The sequence below is a fragment of the Camelus ferus genome, chromosome 5 (genome assembly GCF_009834535.1).
Source record: "Camelus ferus isolate YT-003-E chromosome 5, BCGSAC_Cfer_1.0, whole genome shotgun sequence".
In the NCBI taxonomy this organism is placed as follows: Eukaryota; Metazoa; Chordata; class Mammalia; order Artiodactyla; family Camelidae; genus Camelus; species Camelus ferus.
In genome coordinates, this window is record NC_045700.1 from 17,484,836 (window position 1) to 17,509,255 (window position 24,420).

Genomic DNA, 24,420 nt, shown 5'->3' on the forward strand with positions numbered 1-24,420 from the left:
GTATAACTTACACTGTCTGAAAAGGATGAATGAAATTTTTCTTTTATTACTTAGTGTTATATAGCTGAACAAAGCAACCCCTTCATCACACCAGGGAGTAAGATTAAATGATTTTGCTTTTACTAACTTAACCCAGAGTTAAGTTATCTTGCTTAGATAATTGGATTTGAAATATCCAAATTAACTGTTGCAGTGAATCTACTAAATATTTTTATAAAAAGAAAAATTACCTTTCTAACCCTGTTTTAAATTTAAATGTATGTTCTCAATTTTTCTATGTAGAGTTTCTTTGCTTAGTATTGTTTTTGTTGTTTCCTATAATGTTGTATTTAAGGTGACTTTATTAATGTAGTTTAAGCTGTTGCCAAAAAAGTATGACTTTCCGTTTTATGCAGTTCTTCTGACATTTATTCTGACATTAACATTGTTTGCCAACCTGTTATTCCTTAGCCTATTCGTCCTCTGCAGTCCTCTTCACAGCCTGTTCAGTACTCTACAGCCCCTTACCCACCCCCGCTCCTGCCAGTCTCACCCACCCAGCAATACTCCGTGGTACTATATCTCTCTTCGCCTCCTGCGTTATTTCTGTGGCTGGATGTGTGATGAATCCTCGTGACTGTGACTAATGTGATACATTCTTTGGTGATTTTCTAAAGTCAGGGATGTGTGTGTACTGAAAAAGTATTTCTAACCTGTATTAGAAATAATTTAAAATTTATTCTCTTCCATAAAGTATTTGTTATATTGGCTTATTATAGTGATTATATAAAGCCTAATCTTTTCCTGCTTTTTCATAATGAAATAATTTTCAAGTTGACTATTCTAGTCCTAAAATGTTATAGCCGCTATTCTCATTGAGGTTGGTGCAGTTCTGTGCAGTCCTTGCTTGGGTGGCAGCTTTCTGTTCTTTCCTTGATGCCCCAGGTAGACTTAGTAGACTTGGTACCAGTAGTAACTGGAAGCTCCAGTTACATAAGACACCCTCCTAAGTAAATTTCCAAAGAAAATCTCTAGCTATTTAATCTGTGACTACAAAATAATGGTATCTCATTTACTCTATAGTGTGTCCCAAGTTACATCTTTCAGTAAGAGCTCAACACACCACCGCCTTGTGTTCTCTATGTGACCTTCTGTAGTTACTAAGCATATGAGACCACAGTGTAAAGACGTCCTGCACAGTGCCTAACATGAAATAGGCATTCAATAAATGTTAGTTTCCTTCCCTTAAAATGAATCTGCTTAACAACCTATATACTTTTTCCCAGTGATGCTCTTATTTTTCTGGCTATATGGCCATAACGTTTTGAAATTGCATTCTAAGTTAAGTTATAAGCTATATCTTAAAATCAGTAAACACTTTTGTTTTGTTAAGGGTGGTTTTGTTTTGAGCTGGGGGCAACAACCTTGTTTACCAGCCTTAGCTCCAAGTGATTTTTGAAAAGCACTTCCAGTCTGAAAAAAATGAAGTTTTGCCAGCATTGAGAAGGTTGGCAACATTTTAAAAAAAATAAATAAATAAAAGCCTCAAAAAAGGTTTGAAAAATGGCGGATTATTGTAATAAGAAAATAACATTTTTTCCAAGATGACTCTGATGGTAATATATAGTTATGGTATTGCTTTTTAAAGTATTTGCCCATATTACCTTATAATTACAACTAGTAGGTATATTTACGTATAGTTTTCTCTTCTGAAACTGTTTATTGAATTAACATGAATAGGCTGTTTGACAATGTTAGAGCAATCATTTGGGAAGAGTAAAGCCATGTATTTTTAGTCATAAAGTCAGGTTCCTTTTTTCAATCTCTTATCTTCTCCATAGCCTTAATTTACTTTGCAAAAACCAGCAGACTGTAGAAAATGCAGACATGTCAACTTTCTTCTGACAAATCAATTGCCAACACAATTTTTTAAGTAACTTTTTTTCAGATGTTTCCTCTTAACAAAATTTGATAAATGTTTTGCCAGTCTGTGGCTCCTTGGGAGTGAGAGAATCCCATTCTAACCCCATTATTATCATTTCAGTGCTATTATCCAGTCTAGTCAGAACTGGTCCTTATGCTGTTGAGTCAGACAAACATTTGTCAAATGGCATATAAATCGTTAACCCTATGTTGGCTGAGCGCCATTGCTTGTTCTCTAAGTAGCAAAAGTGGTAGGAAACAGCCATTTGGATTACATTTGTCTAACATCTGACTTAAGGAACAGACAGAAAGACACTAGGGAAGAGTAGAATTTATGGCCAAATTATTTTTGAGAAATAAGAAGATCAGGGTGGGTAGATTTTACTTTTTTTTATTTCATTTCCATTAGTATATTTGATTGTTAGGTATGGTAAAAGAGAGACAGAAATGCTTAGAACCTGAATCTTGCCTTCTGGGAAGAAGGGCAGTGATTAAAAGTAAAGAGTAATTAGTACCATGCCTTGCTAGTCTCCTGGTCTTTGAAGTCTTTTCAGAAAATGTTAATTGTATAATATAAAAGTGTGCCTTTAATCTTCATTTAAATAAGTGTCTTTTCATTTTTTTTTATTGTGAAATGTTGTTATACCCTTCTCTTTTCTGCATGCTGTACACTTCCATTAGATACATTTTATAAGTAATTTGTAATGACAGCATTGTAATATTCCTACCTTCCTGCCTTAGAGTTCTAATTTTCTTGAACCTATTCTTTTATTAAATCATGTCTGTTGTAGATACATGATTTTCATTATATATACTACTGCAACTCTTCTTAAAATATGAGGTATTTTTCTTTGATAAGTTTGGTCTATGTATGAAAGGCTTATTGATTTCTCACTTCTCGCTTTTTTAGCAGGACAACCTTGGGTCTCAGTTTAGCCACATGAGTCTTGCCCGCCAGCCATCTGCAGATGGTTCTGACCCTCATGCCACCATGTTCCAGTCCACTGTTGTTCTTCAGACCCCGCAGTCTGGTTATATCATGACAGCCGCCCCTCTACCACCGCCGCCACCCCCACCTCCCCTGCCACCTGGGCAGCCAGTCCCTACCGCTGGCTATTCTGCCTCTGGTCATCCTGTCAGCCAGCCTGTGCTCCAGCAGCAGGGGTACATTCAGCAGCCCTCTGCACAGGTGCATTGCTTTTTCCTCTCTCCTCTCCCATAGCAGCCTCCCATTTAAGATCGGTTTTAACTTTAGAGAGCTTATTTTTAATTTTGCATGGATAAAATTTGTGAGAACGTGTGAACAAAGCTTGTATAAACTAAACCCAAGCTAGTCTTATTGGCATTTTTTTCCAGCTTTATTAAAGTAACACTGACAAGTAAAATTTGTACTGGCATTTTAATTTGCATTAGAAATACAGCAAAAATTAAAGAATGGAACCAGCGCAAGTGTGTATTAGTGTAGGAATGGATAAACTGGCTTATTTATATGGTGATTGCTGTTCAGCAGTTAAGTTGAATGAGCTCTAGTGGTACATGTTTCAACCAAAATGAGTCTTAAAAATAATGTTAATTGCAAAATAAGTTGCATGAGGTTATATAGAGTACCATAAATGTAAATTTTTTAAATTCTCAACAAGTAATGCATAACACACACACACTAGAAGTTTAAAAACGTTTATGGAAACTACAGGATAATAGTTTTTCTGTGGAATATAGAACAAAGAATGTTGGAGTGAGCCTGAGGCTATTTCAGTAGCATCTGGTTTTGTAAAAGTGAGAAAAATCTCAAAGCGGGCAAAAAAATTAAAATCTACTAAATCTGATCAGCAGGCAAACTGGTAGGTGTCTTTTGTTATGTATACTCTATGTTTGATATTTTTAAAGTTTTTTTCAGGTGTACTTAAACCTAAGAAAATCAGTTTTCGGATGATTGATATTGGAGGGAATTGCTACTCATTATACTCTGATGTTCCTGGCAGAAAAAAAAATTCTATTGCAAGTAAAATTGATTTTTTCCCCCCTCAATACTTATCCTAGATGCCAGCCTGTTACTGTGCTCCGGGCCACTACCATTCCAGCCAACCTCAGTATCGCCCAGTCCCTTCTGTCCATTACAATTCACATCTAAATCAACCACTGCCACAGCCTGCACAGCAGACAGGTGAGTAGAAGTCACGAGAGTAGCACTTCTTAGCTTTGAGTATTGCTGGTTTTCATCCTGCTTCATTTCAGTCTTGCTGTTAAGATACTGCCACACTCTGTCAAGGATCTCAGATATGTGCACATACGTGAATGTGTAAACCAGTGAGATTAAAAGAGTGGGCAGATCTTAGCACCCGCCAGAAAATACCACACTGTCAGGTTTATATGCTAAAGGTTGGGAGTCATAATGAGAAGATTGTACAGGTGAGCGACTTCCTGGTACTCACTGCCTTTGTAGTTGAAGCCTTCTCTGCAGCTTGGTAGTCCACCCAAGGTAAACAGCGAAAAAGAGAGGCAAGGCCAGTTAAGATGCCTGCTGAACAGCTAACTGAAAGCAAGGACCAGGATGACCGAACTTTGGTTGAGAACTCTAGCCTAGTAAAGATATTTTGATGTCTTAGTCTCCGCAGAGACTTCCTTAAAAGGAATAATGTTCTCACACATCTTTTTTGTGTTTTGTTTTTCAATTTGCTGGTTGTATAGTGAAAGGTGTTTTTAAAGCAAATGCAGTCAATCTAATCCTAGTCACGTCAAATATATTAAAACTGAAAAGATTATTTTTCTTTTGCCCCTTTCAAATTGTCTTTAAGCATTCAATGAAAACAACTGTGATCTCAGTATAAAAAAAACTCACTAATTTTACTGAACTAATTTCTCTTTATGCTTCCTACCTAGATGTGTACTTCTGCCCCAGATGTTTAATAAGGTATTCTCTTCAGCCTTTATATAACTCTAGATGTTGAAGTAGAATTTTTACTGGTTTCTTTGCAGCCTTTTTAGCTGCTTGTCACCATTTGAAGGTGCTCAGGTTATGTCCCCATGACAAGCTGAGGCCACATCACCCTCCACCTCTACTTAGGCAGTTTCTTGCTCTTGCTGCTGTGTGGGACTTGTAAGGCGTGCTGCGATTTCAGGAGAAAGGCATCTACACTGGGCGGTCTGATGAGAAGTGTTCTTGCTTCTCACTCGTGCAGTCTTCAGTGATCATTGCGACTCATCGGCTTCCTTTACCGGATGTGACTCTTACTTAACACCCCTGCAGGGGAACTTCCGGGTCCTAAGTCTGTTGCTCTTAGGAGTTGTCTTGTACTTAATATATAGGTTTTTCCCTGTGTCATGTTACTAGCCCTGTATTGTATGTGACAAGTGTTCTTCCAAAGGATGTTGAGTACATACATTGGTCATTTTGGCCAACTTAGAATTTGTTCTCTGTCTTAAATGTGACTCCCTTTAGTTTCAGGTTTTCCTGAAGTTTAGTAATGCAGTCCACTTCAAATAATGTAAACTAGTATATGCTGTAATTTTGAACGGCATCAAAAGCTGTCTTTTATACCTGGGAACATTGGTCATGACAGTGCTTACTAATTTAAATACATTGTTGTTTTATTCCAATAGAAATTATTTCCTAAGTTTTCTGTACCTCAGTGACTGACTTTTCGTGTCACAATTGTCATGATTTTTTTCTTCCAAAATTACAATACAGATTACAGCTAATGTTATGATGATTAAAAAATAAAAGAAATATACTTTAACTCTCCCCATTCATATACCTTGCACATAACTAATTATTAGTTCAATAGTACACCCTATTAACGAGGCAAGCAAGAAACCTGTGTTCTGTATTTGTGTGAGCTTCTTAATTTTGTTCTTTTTAATGGCTAAATTTTTACTCCTCTCCATTGTCAAACTGTCTACAAAATTAAAACTTTTAATCACAGGTTGGACCAGTACAGCTGCCTCTCTGCAAAAAATTTTCCCATTTAATGGAAAACAGCTGAAAATGCCACTCCTTAATTGAGGGCCAAAAATCTGTGTGACAGATGGCATGTTTATCATCAGTGATGTTTTAATTGTGGGGTTTTTCCTAGTGCTGGTTATGGTGAGAAGAAAGGACACAGTAAGTCAGACTGTATCTAGACAGTACAGGCACCAAAAAGTGCGTGTGTCTGAATGGCTTTTGACACTGCGTTTGACTCTTAAGAGTCTGCTATAATGTAGCACTTTATATCTAGAATTGGTGCCTCCGATTATTTCATGTAGTATCCTGTCAACCCAAACTTAAGTTTCATGATATTCAGTTGAAGAATAAAAGGGAGGTAAATCCTCAAAGCACCCTTATCTGAAAGAGAAAGAAATGTTGTTATGCTGATGAGAGAAAATTTTTCTTTAAAGAAAAGTTTGGTAGTGCGTGTGCCACGTATTGTGTTCGTAATTATATAGAATTAGTTGGAGATGGAGGATTATATAATCTAAGGACTTTTTTTGTTGTTAGCTACAGAAGCTTACAGAAGAAATGTGAATTTATGTTTGTGTGTCTCCTAAAAGAAAAGTAAAAGTGCACTGGAAAATGGAAAAGGCAGCTTTTTGTTTCTCATTTTCTTTACAGATTTATAGCAGTTTCTTTCTCAGTAATTTACATTTTTGTGTGTAAACATCATATTTTCTGAATTTCATCAAAAATTTTTTTCCTTATATTTTCCTACATACCACCATCCTTACCTGATTAAATTTAGAAATAATTTATTATGTCCCTTACATTGTTTTCTTGTCAAATAACATCCAGTCAAAAAGCATACTGTTATCTCTTATTACATAAAAGGATGAAATCGGTTATTCAGCCAAATAATGAAAGCATTGATAGATTCAGAGCAATTTTTTTTCGTGGAGGCACAAATAATTTTTAAATGTTTATATATGAATTTAAAGAAATTTTGCCCTAAATTAATAAACCCAATTGAATAATATTCTTAGACCAGATAGGATATAGGCAGTAGAAAGATAGGATTTTCTGTTATTTTCCTTTTTAGGGGCAAGAAGGAGATTGGGGTAATATCTGAAGGATAAGATGCCTTTGGTCTTCTATCTGTGGGTGCACCAGAGGACTGCGGTAGCTATTGATCTCCTTGACAATAAACCCATCTATTGTGGGAACTGAATTGAAATCAGTACTAACATTCTTACTGGGAAATGAATATACCAATCTTTTGTTATGAATGTGAAATTACCAAGGTTATTAAAACAAGGTTGAGTCAGCCCCTGTCAACAGAAACAAGAAATTCTGACAACACAAGGCATCTCTATGGTATAATGTCAAAAAAAATAAATAAATAAATAAAACACAACAAATCCTGGCAGCCTTTATTTGTATTTAACTAATATTAGATGTATAACTTAAAGCCTCAATTTACTCAATTGCAAGAAAAAAAGTAAGGACGTTTTCCTGTACTGTCTGTTGAAGCCTCTGTGTACTGTAAAATTCCATGATTCTGTGTGTCTATCTTATGTGAGTCCTTTCTTGTTCAGAAAGGTGGGATATTGATTGATTTGCAGTAGCTTAATGACTTACTGTCAAGAACTGGCCCCATCCAAGCAGTGATTTCAAAAGATCTGGTTACTTGCCAGCTGCAGTAATAAGATAAGGCTTTATTATCTTAACCCTTTATCATAGAAGTTACAGCTTGAATACCATAAAGCATACCTCGTATAAGGAGCTTGGTATACTATAAAGAAACCTTTCCTGCAGGTAGTAATTACAGCAAAGATTTTAGGTTTATGAGGCCTGGCTGTTTTCTATGTAGCTGCTTTCATTCTTATGACTCTTTTGAAAAGTTTGCGGCTTCACCATATATGTTTAATATTTTGCAATAATTGGCCTTGTTCCTGAGCTGTTGGATTCGGGGCCGTAGCACTGTCTGAGAGGTTTACATTTCTCACAGTGAACCGGTCTCTTTTTCAGCTGCTTCCTGGCTTCTTTTTACTCAGATTTCCACTGCTTTCTTCTTTCTTTCTTTCTTTCTTTTTTTAATGCTGTATTAAAGTACTAACATTTGCTTATATTTTCCATTAATTGTAATGCCTTTTAATCATGCATCATACTCAAATAGGGATTTGAATTTAAATAACAATCTTGACTTAGTATAATTTACCTTTTAAAAATTTGTGAAAGCTATTGCTTTAATTTCTTTTCCAAAGCAGATCTAAATCACAGATTCAGTTTGGTTTGGAGCTTTTCTTAAAAGTTTTAATGTCTTAAGCATGCTAAACTTACTAGCAAAAGTCAAGTACGTCTCTTTCCCTATTGCTAAGTAACTTCTTAGGAATATTATTACTCATGCCATTAAATGGACCTAAGGACACCTAAAAGCATTTGAAGCTCTCTGAGCTCTGACTAGGGATGTAGTTTAATTTTTATTCCAAACTGTGATATCGTATGCATGTGGGAAGCAAAATGACTCTGTAAAACTAAATTATCATTTTAGTTTTGCAACAGGCTGATAAATTGAAAGATTATCAATGCATGATACCTTCAGTCTTAGCTTTCCAAATAACTTGGAACCATGAGGTTCCAAACTGACTAAGCTTTATTACCAATAGACCAAGATAGGGTCCTGATGAACCACAGCCTTAGGAGGTACATTGTATGTTCAACGGGCTGTTAAGATGTGCAGAGTACTGGCAGCATTGCGGGGCACAAATCTAAAAGTAACAAAGGTGTATAAGGCAGGCAAGGAAGGAAGGGCCATGTTGGAGGAGCAGAGGAGGGGAATATACTGATAAAGGATTTCGTTATGTTAAATAGGGACTCTAGGTGCAAAGTCAGCTTCTTTACTGACAACTTTTGGCTCGAGTAATAGGAATTTTGTATTTAAATTACTAGGTGGTGGCCCTGACTATCCTTGTTTTTTCCATTGATTTGTTAGCATTTCTTAGTATTGTGTGACCAGCACAGACTCAAACATTTGTGTATTACCTACAAATCTACCTATTTCCCTTTTCCCTTCTCCATTAACCTGCCGCCACTGAAATCTGGAGCCAAATGTATCTGGTAAGTACCCATAGCTTTCCTCGAGTTGTGTACACTCTTCCATAGGACTGTCATTTAAATAGCTGTGAGCTATAACCTCTGTGTGGCTGTGTTTATTAGATTTGTTTCTTGTGTTTGTATTTCTGTTTATTTCAGGCGCAGAAGTAGGAGAGCAGAGGGTGATAGAGGAGAAAGAGTAGTGAAGGCGTGCTGGCAACTGTGTACTCTTCTTCCATACTCACCAACAGGCTATCCTTAGCTGAACTTGCCTGCTCACTAAAATAGTGCCACAGACATAAGACAAGCCAGATTACAAACTTCAGATTTTGATGATTTGGAAGCAGTTGTTATATAAACTGTCTTGTAGATACCTAGTTAAAATTAAATTTAGAGTTGGCAAAACGGCTCATCCAAAAAAAAAAAAAATTCAATCTTGAAAAAATTTAATAATGCTGTTAAATGAAATAACCTTAGATTTACGGCTATTCTGAAAAGCATTTCTTCAGTTCCTTTTATTATCTTTCTGATTATGCCTAATCCACATTATTAAGAATGTTTTCCTTTAACACAAATGCTAGTTCAGGCCACCTGTGTGAAAAAAAAAGTAGCCTATTAAAGCCTGTGAAGTACTTTTCTGCTGAGCACTGTATTTCCTTCTTGCTCTCTTCTCTGTTGAAGTGAAAGAGAGTTTAAAATAGAATATTCTTTGGAGCCCCCCAGGGAAGTGCCTGAGCCATCAATTTATATTGTCCCAGTTCTCTCAGCTTGCAGAACTGATTGTGGTTTCCTCTGAAAGTGCTAGGAGAAATGGGATAATATTGCAACAGTGCAATCCTGTAACAAAGGAGAATGTCAGTGCTAAATAAATTTGCACCTGTGCTGAGATCTGGATGTGTACTCTCTTGTTTGGTATCACTTATATAGGCATTGCCTGCTTTACGAAATAGACGCTTTCCCACACGAATTCACAGATTTCTATGAAAGATATCCTGTTTTCCTCTTAAACCCAGGTTAAATCCAGATACATCACAGGAAGCATTTTTTTTTTAATTCTGATATACTGAAACACATCTTATTGAAGAAAGGATAATTTAGGTAGTAGCCAAATTGGGGATGTGTACTGAGTGTCAGACTACTCTAAATGCTCTTCTTGTAGCATTTTTTAAACGTAGTGGTACTTTTCATTCTCTAGGAATCTCCTTTACACTTCCTAATCTTCAGCCTTCTCCCTTTTTTCCAGATCATTGGATTTTTTTTTTTTCCCTCATACTTAGCAGTCTTCAAACTATTCTTTTAAAACTAGCAGAACTATTTTTCTCCCATGCCTTGGGTCTGAGTAGTTAGATAATGAACCACAGTGCCACTTCTCTAATAAGTGCTATTAACAATTGATGCACTGCAGCCTGAATATTTAAACACAGGTTTAAAGCACCTTGAACAGTTTTTAAGTTGTAAATTTTATTAAGCAAGTGTGCATAAAGTGAGGCGTGTCTGTAATTAGATGGTCCTTTATTTTATGTTGTTAATAAATTATTTTATTAATGATTTTGTCTTGCCTAAACAATAAGGTTCTTATCTTTCACTGAATTAGAATTTTATTGTTTTTTTCTTTTTTTTAAAGTGCTCTTTCTCAATTGAATATTTCTAATTTTGCTTGTGATTATAGTAACTTCAATCAACATAGATCCCATGGTCTTATATCATTCACAAAATGTCCGATAATCTTTTTGTAACATTTAATATCATGTTCTTTAGCATATACTCCAAAATTATATACTTTTTAACCAGTTACTGGGCTGTTGTTTGTTTGGAGTTAGCATATGAAAGTGCTTAGAGCAGTGCCTAAACCTAATAAATATCATGTAAATGTTAGCTACTAATATTATCTTGTTGTGTCATCAAAGAAATAATTATGTAGTATTCTAAATGAAAATGCATACAAATTTGGGATAAATTTGTGTTTGGGTTGAATTCCAAAGTGGACACTGGAAGCTGGCATAGTTTGTTCCAAAATATTTAGTCATTTTGTCTTGTTAACATCTTGACACATGCCTTCTTCCTTAAAGTCAGTGGAGACTTCAGATCAGTTGGCTTTTTTCTCGTCCTTTGATTGTTAACTTGAGGTCTAAATATGTTCTAAGAAAACTTACTTAAATACTTCCTTCCCATAGCTTTGTAAAATCCCTATTGATTAGCTATGGAAACATTTCATGGAAAAAGTTTATGAAACAGTATATGTCATAGGGTCTTATTTCTATAAATAATGTGAGTGGTATATATATTGCTATCTATGCAGAGAAAATAAGGCTAGCCATATATATAATGTGTAAATAGTGATCATCTATACATGATTGTCTTACAAAAAAATTTTTTTTGCATAGTGGCTTTTTCCCTTTTGTATTTTCCAAATTTTCTTCCATGAAAACATACTTTATAATCAAATAAAACTTTTTTAAAGATGTTTTCAATGTCCTTTTTTTTCCCCAGAAATGTTCAAATAAAACCTTCACTTCAAGCTTTACATATTAGATATAAACTAAAACAATTTTGTTCTTTCTTTTCAAATAAACACTTTGAGGTTAATTACGTGAAATCTGTGATTCATCTGCTGTGCATTTTTTGAGAAGCTTTGTGAGCAATTCATGAATTCTAGACTGAGGTGATTTGTATTCTTGGGATTAAGTTTCATTTTAATGAAAAGACAAATATGTTTAACCTTATTTTAAACATGTTACTTTAAAACTCAAGTATGACTTTTGCTGTGAAAAGCCATTCACTAAACGTGGACAGTGAGAAACTGGCCATTCGTTCTCAGTCAACCTGTCAGCATGAAGTAAGCTCCTGGTTTTGTGTAGAAGCATACATAATTTTGATTCTATTCTGTTAAGAATATGTTTTTCCGCATTGTTTATTTAGTAAGTATAAATACTAAGTACTCACTTTTTTGGCTCATTTTGTGATAGCTGATGTGGATTTTGGGTTTTATTCTTTTTCTTTAATGGGGTGGTTGGGGTGTTACAAGTTTCTGACCCAATCCTTAAAAAGCATGCCATTTCAGTTTAGGGTTTTGGGGTTTTTTGTTTTTTTTTTTTTTTTTTTTTATGGTGGAGAACAATTAACAAGAACAGTTTTCTATTACCTGTAGAGTTTTAAGAGATATGGGAATAAGGCAATGAACAAAATTGTGAGAAGATTAATAAGAAAACTTCTTAGGGAAAATATTTTCTTTTAAAGTATTTGGCATCCTTATTTTTAATAGCTCCACTGTTATTTAAAAACATATTCCCAGTTTATTTATTCTACTTCTGAATGAAGTACTAATACTTGTCGTTTTCATACTTTCACAATCTTTAAAATCTGAAACTTATTGGTAGTTCTCACTGCTCTTATACTGGTAAAATCTTTGGTTCTCCAGCAAAATTCTACCTTCATCTTCTACTTTTCACTGCACGTACCACATCCAGCCACTCTTGACTATTATTCCCTGTTCCTCAAACATGTTATTCAGTTTTTACTTTTTCTAGACTTTAAGTCCAGCCTCAAATGTTACTGCCTTTGTGACTATCAGCCAGGATTAATTTTTTCCTCTTTAATTTCACAAGACCCTACTTACTGTGCTATTCTGGTAGGGTGTCGTGGGTAAGAATGCCTAATTTCAAAGATAAGGACCATGTTTTACTCAGCTTTTATCATCCACCAGGCACATCTTGAGCTCACAGCATCCTTATACTACCCTCTCTAACAAATGAGGTGCTGGAGTCAAATGTTCTAGATTTTGTTATATTGTCACATTTCCAAAATGTGATGTTTGTGTGGTGATACATAGATAGAGACAAATAAAGAGGTGTGTGTGTGTGTATGTGTGTGTATATATAAGTAGGCATTGATGTTAGTAGGGATTGGGCTATGTTAAGGAATCTAAAATACCATTGGAAACTTTTTGGTGCAATTCCAGGATGCAGTGTCCAAGTGACCCTACATTAGACCACTATGACATGGAATCTACAGCTATTTATTGAAAGCTTACTGTGTCCGGTCATTTTTTTTTTCATGAAAGAGAATTGCAGGCAGAAGGCATGCAAGGTGAATCTCCAGATACTGGCAAATTTAGATAAATAAAGCAAATCAGAGCCACATTTGAACATAAATTGGCTTTTTTCCCCAAAGTTTTCTTTTGAGGCAACCTGTAACTTTGAATATATTTTGAATAAAATAGAAAAATAATATGAAAAAAACACTTCAAGTTTTTTAGGGGGATGTGACTGTTTAAGTCAAAATATGTAAGTCACAGTATGTTACAGTGAATTTTGTCAGGTGTCCACATTTTTCAGTTTAATTTTAGTGGACTATAATCCTGACAAGTCCATTGTAAGAATTTGCTTTCCCAGTGTATAAAGAGCTGAGCCCAAATTCTGATGCTGCATTAGATGTGTTTGTGGGTGTGTGGGTGTTCAGAAATGGCGTTTCCAAAACAAGAAAGGGTCTTATATTCACATTCTGTGTCCATTCCTGGCCTTTATTTTCTTAGTGGTAGAAATGTGTTAGTGTATGTTTTGATGGGGTTTGGATTGTGAATTTGAAATACTTGACATTTGATAAACTGCAAATAGGGTGGGGTGTTAATTATTATACCAAAGAGCAAGAAAGAAGTTTCCTTACTTTACCTGGCAAATCTGAGTATTACAGGAATTTCACAGGGAGAAATGTTTAGGAGATAGCATATTATAAATCACTTTATTAGATATAAGGACTATAATACACATTTTTTTGGTAAAAGCTAGATTGATAAGAAATCATTTGAAACATGGCAATAAAGCACTGTTGCCATAGAAATAGCGTCATTTTATGAAACCCTTCACTATTAAAGGATTCATTATAACTGGATTTTTACTTGGTTGTTAACATGTTGCCTAGTTACCAGATATATTTTGTATTCATGTCTTTAGAGAAGGTTGATGCTAGAATTTATTCAACTGTTTAGTCATTGAGCAAAATCATTGAGGCTTCCAGGCAACTACAGTGATAACTTTGTCTACAGCCTACGCTTGAGATGGGATCTTTGCCATTCCTGTGGCTTTAGGGATTAATTAGGATGGAAATGAAAACTGATATATACAGGACAGCAAAATAGATATATGGTATTATCAGAGAAATCATTTCACTGATCCTTAGTTGTGGAAGTTTGTATAGGCAGTGCTATAGTTTGGTTTATCTTTGTAGAATTTTTTTAGCTACTCTGAAGCTGGAAGGTAGTTATTTTTATCTGGTTTCTTTAAAAAAAAAAAAAAGCTTTGTTGTAGTTTCTGGTTATTTACATAAGTCTTGAGCTAATGGGTTTATCTAAAGGAATCCTCTTAAGGCTCTGGAGACAGAATTCATACTGACTACTCAAAGCTTATCATTGTGGAGTCTTTTTAAAAACTAATAAAGTGACCTGATAAAAGTATATTTATATTTTTAACTTACCACTTAAATTACCAGCAGTGCCTTCAGTGTAGGAAGAGCTGTCCCTTAGGTGTTTGATTTGTGAACTTGGGGCAGATTGCTTAATATCTCCAAGGATCTGTTTCTCTGTCAAGTGACTTTAATAATACAATAAGAAAATAATCTAAAAAATTGCTGAATAACTCCATTTTCCTTGTGCCCCTTGACACATTCCTAATGTAAAGAGTCATATCTTATTGTGGTCTTTTTTAAGCATAAAACGATTCTATAAAAGTGACCATTATTTTCCATCTCCAGAGGACCAATTCTACCAGTACCAACTGAGAATTCTCAATTTTTTAACAAGAGGCCCTGCATTTTGCTTTTGTTCTGGACCCCACAAATTATGCATCCAGTCTTGGTCCACAGAAACTATTTGTCATAGCAGATTGTGATACACACTGAATGGTAATAGTCTGTATAAACCAAGTCTATGGCCCTGTAAGTTTCCTCAACTACAAAGGAAATCTTTGTACACAAATTTTACTTGAATGTTATTGGGGGTGAGGGTGGGTAGCTGACTTGGCTTACCTACATAGTAAACCTTTTAAATGTTAGCTCTCACAATAGAGGGTTTTTGAGATTTGCTATTTAAACAAAATGCTGTCATTTTAGAACACAAACTACTTGCTTAAAACACACAAAAGAAATCCTACTAGTGAAATAAATTCAAAGCAGGATTTAACTCTTTGTGCCATTACAGGTTATCAAGTTATGCCCAACCAGCAGCAAAACTACCAAGGGATTGTTGGAGTTCAGCAACCCCAGAGTCAGAGCCTCGTTGGTGGCCAGCCCAACAGCATTGGAAATCAGATTCAAGGAGTGGTCATCCCCTATCCTTCAGTGCCAACTTATCAGGTACATTGTCAGTCTTACCTACATCAGGTAGAGATGATTTTGAATAATTACCTTATGTGGCTACAATACATCTTCTCTCTTCTTTTAATATTGGGGAAATGCTTCTGTAATATATCACTTTATAGTCTGAAGAGTTTTATTAGTCAGTGCAGCTTTGTTTTATCCTCATTTTATTGCATTATTCATTCACTTTATTAATTTTTAGAGAAAATGTCTAAACCATATTCATATTGGGGAATAAATTTTGTCCAGCATTGTCTGTTTCCAGCAGCATAAGTATATGAGCAAGTGTCTTATTCTATTCTTCAACTGCTTAGAAAGTCTGCTTGAGGAGAGAGTGGAATGGGAGAGAAAAGTAAAGGTGGAGATAGGTACAGGTGGAGATAGGTATGAAGTAGAGTACAGATTACAAGTCAGTGTTTACAGGATAAGGAACAGTGTGCAGTTTGCCATGCTGGAACTGATTTTTTTATCCCACTTAGTCCCAAAAAGGAATAGTATGTCATATATTGAAAATGTCATGGATTTTCATTTCTAATTCTAAAGTAGAAGCACTTACTGTTTCATAAATAAGTCAGCTTTCTTTAGTAAACTATGGCACATTTTCAGAGATTTGTTTTACCTTCCTCTACTTTCTGGAGTAACCAGCAAGTAGGTTTGTTTTGTTAGCCTTGTGGTTTTCCATAGCTGTTAAGAAATCCAAAGACCATTTTCCTTCATGTCAACAAGGTAGAAACAATTTAGTTGGAAAGAGAAATGTACACGTATTTCATCTAAACATGTGTAAACAAATTGGTGGTAGTATACAGACTGATAACTGAAGGAGTCATGAAATATAGCCATGAACAGGTTAAGGACTTAATGCAGAAGTCTTCTAAAAGATCCAGACCTTTAACTAGCTCTCAAAAGAAAATTATGGGCATAAATTGGTTAAGAAGATGTTCTGAGGATGGGAAAGGATATGAGGAAAGGTGGTAGCATGTTCTGTGTAATTCCAGGAAATGAAAATTGTAATTAAAATTTTAAATGTGGAATTATCAAGGACTTTTGAGCACTAAAGAATATGCCTTACTTTGAAGCCCCTTGATAATAGAAAGCAACTAACAAAAAAAGATGTATCATGAAACTAGATTTTACATCTTTCTCTTCTCTCATATCCTCCAAGCCTTTTACTCTTTATCCTCCTTGCTTAAGCCTAGGCACATGAAACTGCCCATCCCCTACTTTGTCTGGAGTTAGACAGAATCACTACCAAGCCAGGAGCCCTCCCTTCTCAAGGACACTGGTCATGCTGCCTAATTCAATCCATCAGGCATCAGCTTGATGCCTGTACACCTTATAAGTAAGATCTGCCTTGAATATAAATTTGAAATATATTACATCCTTATTAATGTAGTCTTTAAAAATGGAGCTAGATATTTTAAATGTTTCATAGCTAAGACAGTTATTATAATTTCTGTAGCATACTTTTTTTTTATAAGTTACAAATTACTTTCTCATGATATTTCATGTAATCCTCCCACTGGGTGAATGTCATGAGAAATGTTACTCTGACAAGCAATGAGTAACAGCCTGCTTTGTACTTCCTACCACGTTTGGTTAGATAAGCTGGATGGTGATAAACCATCTAAAAATTAAGTCAGAGAAGTCAGCTGTACTCAGTAGAGTGTATACTGTGGCTGTGCATTTTCAAGTACTGTTCCCTGTCTTTTGGTACTTGAGTTTTTCCTTTACCGCTAGGTACAAATTTATTCTATAGCTTAAATCATTTTCCTAGATCTGCCTTGCTTATATACTAACTTAGGTACAGTCAGAAATAATAATTTCACAATATCACACTGCCTCAGTAGACAAAAAGACTGAAATATACTGTGTCGTACAGAATTGGAGGAATTAAACCAGTAACTTTCTCTTTGCAATAATTGAGCCAAATTGAAAGTAATTAAAAGATGACCATGTAATTTGAAAGGTGCAGGTGCATTTCAAGAAGATGTTAGTAGGCAAGACTTAGAAGCTAATCATTAACTTATAAATCATGATGCTCAGATATAGAGAATCATGATGTGGTTAAAGAACTAAGACTCTGGGGGCAGTGGGCATGGGTTCACATTCCGACTTCTCTGCTATACAACCTCAGGCAAGCTGCTTAACCTCAGTTTTCCCATCTGTAAAACAGGGATAATAAAGATGCCTTCTTAGGGTTGTTAGGAGGGCTTGATGTAATAATATGCAGAGGTTTTTAGGACAGAATCTGAACGTGATAGTAAGTACTCAGTAATGTTAACTTTCATTGTCATCACTGTTAACTGCTGTCAACGCCATTACTATTGCTGACGTCATCATCATGAGAATCATCAGAAGCTTTTACATTTATATTACATTTTGTATTTACCAAAATCACTGAATGCAACTGTAACATGGCACATTTGTAAATTAAGGAACCATTGTGCCCATGTGTTTTCTATTTTAAAAACTATGGTGGGGAGGGTATAACTCAGCGGTAGCAATTATGCAGAAGGTTCTGGGTTCAATCCCCAGTAAGTCCATTAAGACAAATAAACAAGTAAACCTAATTACTCCCCTCCAATAAAAAATAAAAAGTGTTAGAGGTTATGGTAAAAAAAAAAAAAAAAACTATGGAAACCAGAGAATTGAAGAATCATTATGTTCATGTGGTTTCTATGTAGATAATATAGAAAACAGAGAAAGATCCACCATTTATCATATTTCTATTGTGCTAGACCCTGTAGATGAAGATTATAACAGAGATAATACCCAGTCCGCCCGGTGGAGGTGTCATTCCCATTTGTTAGATAATGACCTGTGGGGCCTCAGAATAGTGAAGTCCTTTGCCCAGGGTCACATAGGTAGTAAAGTGATGGAGGTGACATGACAGCTAGGTACCTTAGGCCCCAGAGCTCACACTCTTTCTGATCCAGTGTATCTCCCTGGTGCCCCACCTAAGTTTTACTTAGCTCTACCTGAGGTGAACCATATTACTCTTCATATCAAATGATCGTGCTTATTTTGAAAGTTTTTTTTTAATAACTTTGAGACATGTCATAACTTTTTAAAAACAATCTGATGCATCTAGCCTACTCTACTATTGATAAATATTAACCAAAAACGGTAGCCAAAAAGGATACAGAAATCAAATGGTAATGCTGTAGCTAACTTATCGGGGCAGCCTATTGGCAGTTTTAACTTATTCCTAACTGCTTATTCTTGAAAAGTGTATGGTGGCTGGAGACATTGACATTTGCAGGGTTTTGAAGAACCTCTTTCCCTTTAAATTGTCTTTCAAATTTTAGGTTTCACTGCCTCAAGGTTCTCAAGGAATTGCCCATCAGACTTATCAACAGCCTGTTATGTTCCCTAATCAGTCTAATCAAGGATCTATGCCCACAACGGGAATGCCAGTTTACTATAGTGTCATTCCACCTGGCCAACAAAATAACTTAAGGTGAGTGTGACTAGAAGAACCTAATCCTATAGCTCCCGTGGTTTACCAGAATTGTGGTCTGTTGCTAATTTTAAAGTTGCCTAAGGAGCAATACCTGAGATCTTTTTCCAATATAGAATAGAAAAACTATGATGCAATCTGTTTTTCAAATATTTCAGCGTAAGCAGAGCATTACATGTGTAAAAGGGGAGTCAGAGTCTCTCATGTGCTTAAAAGCAGTAAAGCAGTAGGCCAGTCTCCTTTTACTCACCCAGAGGGAATCATAGCTGGCCATAGGCCTTGGAGTTTAGAGCATTTGTGTGTTAATATTTAAGGTTTTTGTAAGAGTTTGGGGAGAATATATTTTCTATATATAACCTCTGCAGCAAAATATCTTGCTAGAGTATTTCAGCATTTTTATTTCTCCTAAACTTCTAATTTTGTGTTTTCGGCTTTTTGTTGGCCTCAGCCATCTTTTGCAGTAATTGTCTATAACAAAGTCTCAGACCGAACCACATCTTTTCGTGAAATTTTACTTCTGTTGTTATTAAAAGGGAAGTTGTTAACACTTAGCCTAGAGAAATAAAATGTAATAAGAAAGTTACTTTTGATGCTGAAACATTACCTTTTTAGAATACTTATTTTCTCTTTGTCAGATGTAACAGCTTTTTACTATTTTTGTAAGCATGTATTTATCGGCAAAATTAATTAGTAAGTTAAGTTTTATTGACAAAAATGATGTTAAAGAAAGGAAGAGGATGCTTATAGGTATTTCACTGCTTGTGACCCCAACAAAAATGAATGATAATAGTAAGATTAAAGAAATAATTTTTAAGTGGATACCTTTAAAGAATAGGGAGGGAAGAGGTGACATTTCATGCAAAAAGCTTTATTTTCAGCCTCAGTGAGTTTCTCTTGAGAAAAATATTTCTCCTGCACCTGCATTTTATCTATTAAAAGAGTATTTTCTCTATTTAACTTACTTGGGTCCTTCTGATTATACATATGATACATAGTTATTGTAGAAAACTTGAAAATATAAAATATTTCAAAATGTGACATGTGAAAGAGCAGATGAAGTATGCCTCACCACCGGAGGTAATCACTGTTAAATTTTGGTGTCTTGACTCAAGTCATCTTCCAGTGTACATATAATATGTGAACTTTGTTAGGAGTCACTTGTTCTAAACATTTCATTTTCTATATTTTTAATTGCATTTTTCATAAGCTGTGGTTTAAAAAAATCTCCCTTACCCATTGCCCTTTGTGCAAAGCAATTGCTATTCCTCGACCAAAATAATCAATTAGAGTTTGCTATATATCTTTCTAAAACTTTTTTTTTTCCTCTAACACTTTTTCTTCTTCTAAATAGATACGTAAAAAATTTATGGTTTGAGAAGGGAGGTTTGGTGTTTTTGAGATAGATTAGGGATGTTTTGGTTTGTGTTGTGTCACTGAATATTTTTCTGCATGTGCAGAATTATTTTTATGAATGTTTTATTCTTCAGCTTTTTCGTTGAATGTTAGCCTTGAGCATCTTTCCACAGAGTATCTGAATTTTTCCTCTTAGGTTGGACTAGGGAGAAATCAGCATGAGAGTAAGAGGTCAGGCCAAGGAATTTATATTTTAGACTCTTAATAGCAAGTAATTGTGGTTTTTGAAGCGTGAAATTGATGTGATAAGGTTTGTCTCTTTAAATAAATTAGTTCAGTCGCAGTAGTTGAGGTGGATTTGAATTGGGCAGAGAACTCGAGGAGGAGAGTGGTGCATACAAGCATCAAGCAGCAGGTGCTCCACTGTGTGTGGTGGTGGCAGCAGGAAGTGGGTACATCTGGGAGGCACTTTGAAAGAAGAAAGGAATACTTGGTGATACTGTAAATGACGGTTAGGGGAAAATCTGATACCTTGATGGAAAATGTCCTACTAGCAACAATAGGGTATTAGAGTTGGAGATGAGTGTAATTTATATATTGTTTACTTTAAAATACCTACTAGATCTAGGGTCAGCACATTTTTCTGTAACAGGCCAGACAGGAAATATCGTATGCTTTTGAGGCCAAGATATAAAATTATAGATACTATTTTTGGTATTTATATGTTTATAACAACAGATAAAATAAATTTCCAAAAGAAAATTTTATTGACAAAATTCAAAATAAAATAATTGACCACTTTTTTAAAAAAAATATGGGTCTACTAATGAGAAGAATGGAATTACTTCAGGTGGAGGACCATTCTTACCTTGCAGGTCATTCAAAAGCCCAGTGGCCAGAGTTTGCCAACTCATATGCCAGATGATTAATAGCAAAAAAAAAACAAAAACAAAAAGCCAGCAGGAAATGGTCTGAAATGAAGGCTGACAGCATAAGGAAAAAGGAATATGGAAGCCAACATACTAGGAGATTTCAAAGATTAACAGTCAAATATTGCTGTGGAGGATGAGACCATTTACTGGGAAAAAAAACATTAGAAGTAACAAGAAAAGGTCATTTGTAGCCATAGAGAGTGTGTGGTAGATCAAACAATTATAAGAAACAGGTTAAGTTTAGACTGTTCATGAACTCTTTGAGATAAAAGGTCAAGAGTGTTTATTCAAAAATAGGAATTTTTTTAAAGACAGAGGGGAAAGGACTTGTGTAAGGAGAAATGCAGATAATTTTTTTTAAACGTAAGAAAAAGGAGTAAATCTCTTCATCTTCCCACCTACTTCTGAATTATTAGTTTCTTCAAGTAAATTTTAAGCTTCTCCAAACTGTTTCTCAAAATCCATCCTGGCTTTCTTCACACCCCACGATTTTGAATGGTTTGCCATTTTATTGGATATTTCTCCAGGCCATAGGTAACCTAGATAGCAAGTAATCCCCTGAGGTAGGCCAAGTTTAGGAAGCAGGAAAGGCTTGTGTTAGAAATGCCCCTCTGGCATATTCTATATTATTTTGTGAATAATTTTTGTAGCTTGAGAGTGTGCTGACTTCTGTATTTTACTTATTGGTGTTGGAGACAGTATCAGGCATACTGATGAAAGGATCTTAAAAACCTACTGTACTCCTGGCTTCCATTTAGAAAAATATGTGAAACAACTATTTTTATTAGACAGTGAGGGACAGTACAAGTACACCCCAAGAGAGGGAGAACAAAGAAAGTGAGTCTTACTGCCCCAGCTTGCCTCCTGCAAAGAGTTTCCCAGCCATAGCTCAGGGAGAGGAAACCCAAGCAGAGCCTCTTAGTGGAGTTGAGAGTTAAGGAAGCCAGGGTGCCTTAGAGTTTACAGGGCAGAGTACTAAAGAGAGGAGAGTTAACAAAGAGATTGCTCTGGAGACCTAAGAGGGACCCTTCTGAGTCTTAGGTGATTGCTGACTGTTGCATTATGTGCAAAAACTACACAAGGCCAGGAAAAGAACCACTCAAAAGGAACAGGCAGGGCAATCCCCGTATCTCACACAAGGACGGGAATAGTTAGTTTATTTATATTCCTACCAGCCAGCATGTCAGAACCTCATAATACATGAGGCAGTGAGTCGAGGACTTAAAAGAATACTGTCTCAGCAGTGGAGGACAGTTAGCCCTAGATTAAAGATTGCTTGGGTTGTGCCTTAAAAAAGTAAGACCCAAAAGGATTAAAGTGTGTCCAGATAACTGTGGCCCAGAACAAAGCTCAAAAATATTGTTAAAAAATACAAGGATATCTAACACTAAACACATAAGCCTGGCATCTAATCAAAAATCACCAAATACACAGAGAAGTAAGAAAGTAATGCCAATAATGAGGAGAAAAACCAGTCAGTTAAATAAACCTGACTGTGAAACAGTGCCAACCTAAAATTCAGACAGAGGGAAAAAAGACTAGAAAAAAAAGAATAGAGCTAGAGCATCAGTGGTTTTCAAGGAGCCTAATGCATGTGCAATAGGCATCCTCAAAAGAGAACAAAGAGAGGAACAAAAAATACTTGAATAATAGCTGAAATTTTTCAAAATTTGATGAAAATTATAAACCTGCAGATCCAAAAAGTTCAACAGACTTCAAGTGAAAAAAGGAAGGAAACTTCTTACGAAGTTATAAAGGGAAAGTTGTAAAAGTAGCCAGAGTTAAAAAGACACATTACATAGAGGTGAACAAAGATAAGAATGCAGGAGACCTCTTGTTAGAAACAATACAAGCCGGAGACAGTGGCACAACATCTTTATTTGAAGTAATGAAAGAAAAAAACATAGAATTCTATACCAGTAGAAGTATTTCTCAGAAGCAAAGATGAAATTAAGACTATTTCAAACATTCAAAAACTGAAAGAATTAATTGCCAGCTTATACCTACACTCCAAGAAATGTTAAAGAAGGTCTTTCAGGCAGTAGGAAAACTATACGGGATGGAAACTGGCTACAGAAAAGAATAAAATGAAAGAATAATAAAAAGAATAAGAATGAAAAGTCAAACAATATACTGACTATGAAATCAAGTATCTGAAAAAGGACTTGTGTAGAGTATATTAAGAATTCTCAAACCTCAGTAATAAAAAAATAACACAACCCTCTTCAGAAACAATTTGTTTAAAAAGGTAAACCTACCACATGGAGCACTGCTATACAGAAGTTAGAGGTACATGGTGCGAGATGGTGTGGAGATTTCTAAGATATTAGTGATGTTTTTTTCTTAATATGAATATAGGTTACTCAGTTCTTCATTTTATAATTCTTTAAATTGCAGAATATAGTTCTGGGTACTCTTGTATATATTTCAAACCCCTAAAAAGTTAATAAAATACTGGAAGGGAGACCTAACTCTCTCTTAGGAGATGAAAGCCAAGAGAATGGGAAGGGAGGGGCTGGAGACAATAAACAGAGACAATTTTGAGGAGAATTGCTTTCATAAAGGGGGGCATTGAATTTCAGTGGTGCATGGGAGAGGGGAACAAGGCTAAGAGAGAGTGGCCTGTTCTTATTGAAAAAAGAAATGTTTGTATGCTGAAGGGAAAGACAGTAGAGAGAGGATGTGCTGCTTCAGGAGAGAGGGTAGAGTTGTTAGGTCCCGAAAGAGGGTGAGAGCCAGCACTCAAGTGGAAGTGGGTTAGCCTTCGATAAGAGCACAAAGGATTCACGTATGGGGGAGTGGGGGAAAGCAGAGTACGTGGGCACAGAGATTAGTGTGTGGATAGGTGTGGTGAAGAGTTTATGAAAATACTTTTCTGATTGCTTTGTTTTTCTCACTGAGGTAGGATTCAAGATTTGAAATGCATTATCAAAGAGTAGATGAATTTTCTAGACGGGGAATGTATAAGCTCAGTGGTAGAGTGAGTGCTTAACATGCAAGAGGTCCTGGGTTCAATCCCCAGTACCTCCTCTAAAAAACAAACAAACAAACAAACAAACCTAATTACCTCCCCTCCCAAAAAATAATTAATTTTAAAGAGTAGATGAATATTTTAAAGGTTTTTTTTAATATAAAGATTCAGTACAGTTATATTAAAACAGGTTTCAAAAAGAAAACATCAAGATGTGGGGAAATGTGACAGATGTCTGGTAAAAGTTTAAACATTTTTCTCACTTCTGTATGTTCTAGAAGGATAATATTGCAACTTGGCAAATAAACAATTCATGGAAATAAATTGTTTACCCACTTGGCCAGAACTGGTAGTAAATTATCCCATGAGAAGATGTTTACTCTCACCAACAATCTGAGAAATGAAAAATTAAGGCAACTTTAACCGGAAAAGGAGGATAAAACAGTTA

General features: G+C 35.5%; 1 protein-coding gene across 15 annotated transcripts in view; it reads left to right on the top strand.

Annotated features, from left to right (window-relative positions):
* Positions 1-24,420, top strand: part of R3HDM1 (R3H domain containing 1) — a 141,455-nt gene that overhangs the window by 103,535 nt on the left and 13,500 nt on the right. For 13 of the 15 annotated variants that reach the window (XM_032479352.1, XM_032479351.1, XM_032479354.1 and 10 more), the window contains 4 exons: positions 2,813-3,091; positions 3,943-4,066; positions 15,099-15,253; positions 18,565-18,716. In XM_032479352.1, the coding sequence (XP_032335243.1) occupies positions 2,813-3,091; positions 3,943-4,066; positions 15,099-15,253; positions 18,565-18,716 (710 nt within the window). Of the gene's footprint in view, positions 1-450; positions 553-2,812; positions 3,092-3,942; positions 4,067-15,098; positions 15,254-18,564; positions 18,717-24,420 lie in introns of all 15 variants that reach the window. The other 2 variants (XM_032479366.1, XM_032479353.1) reach the window with 2 other exon arrangements.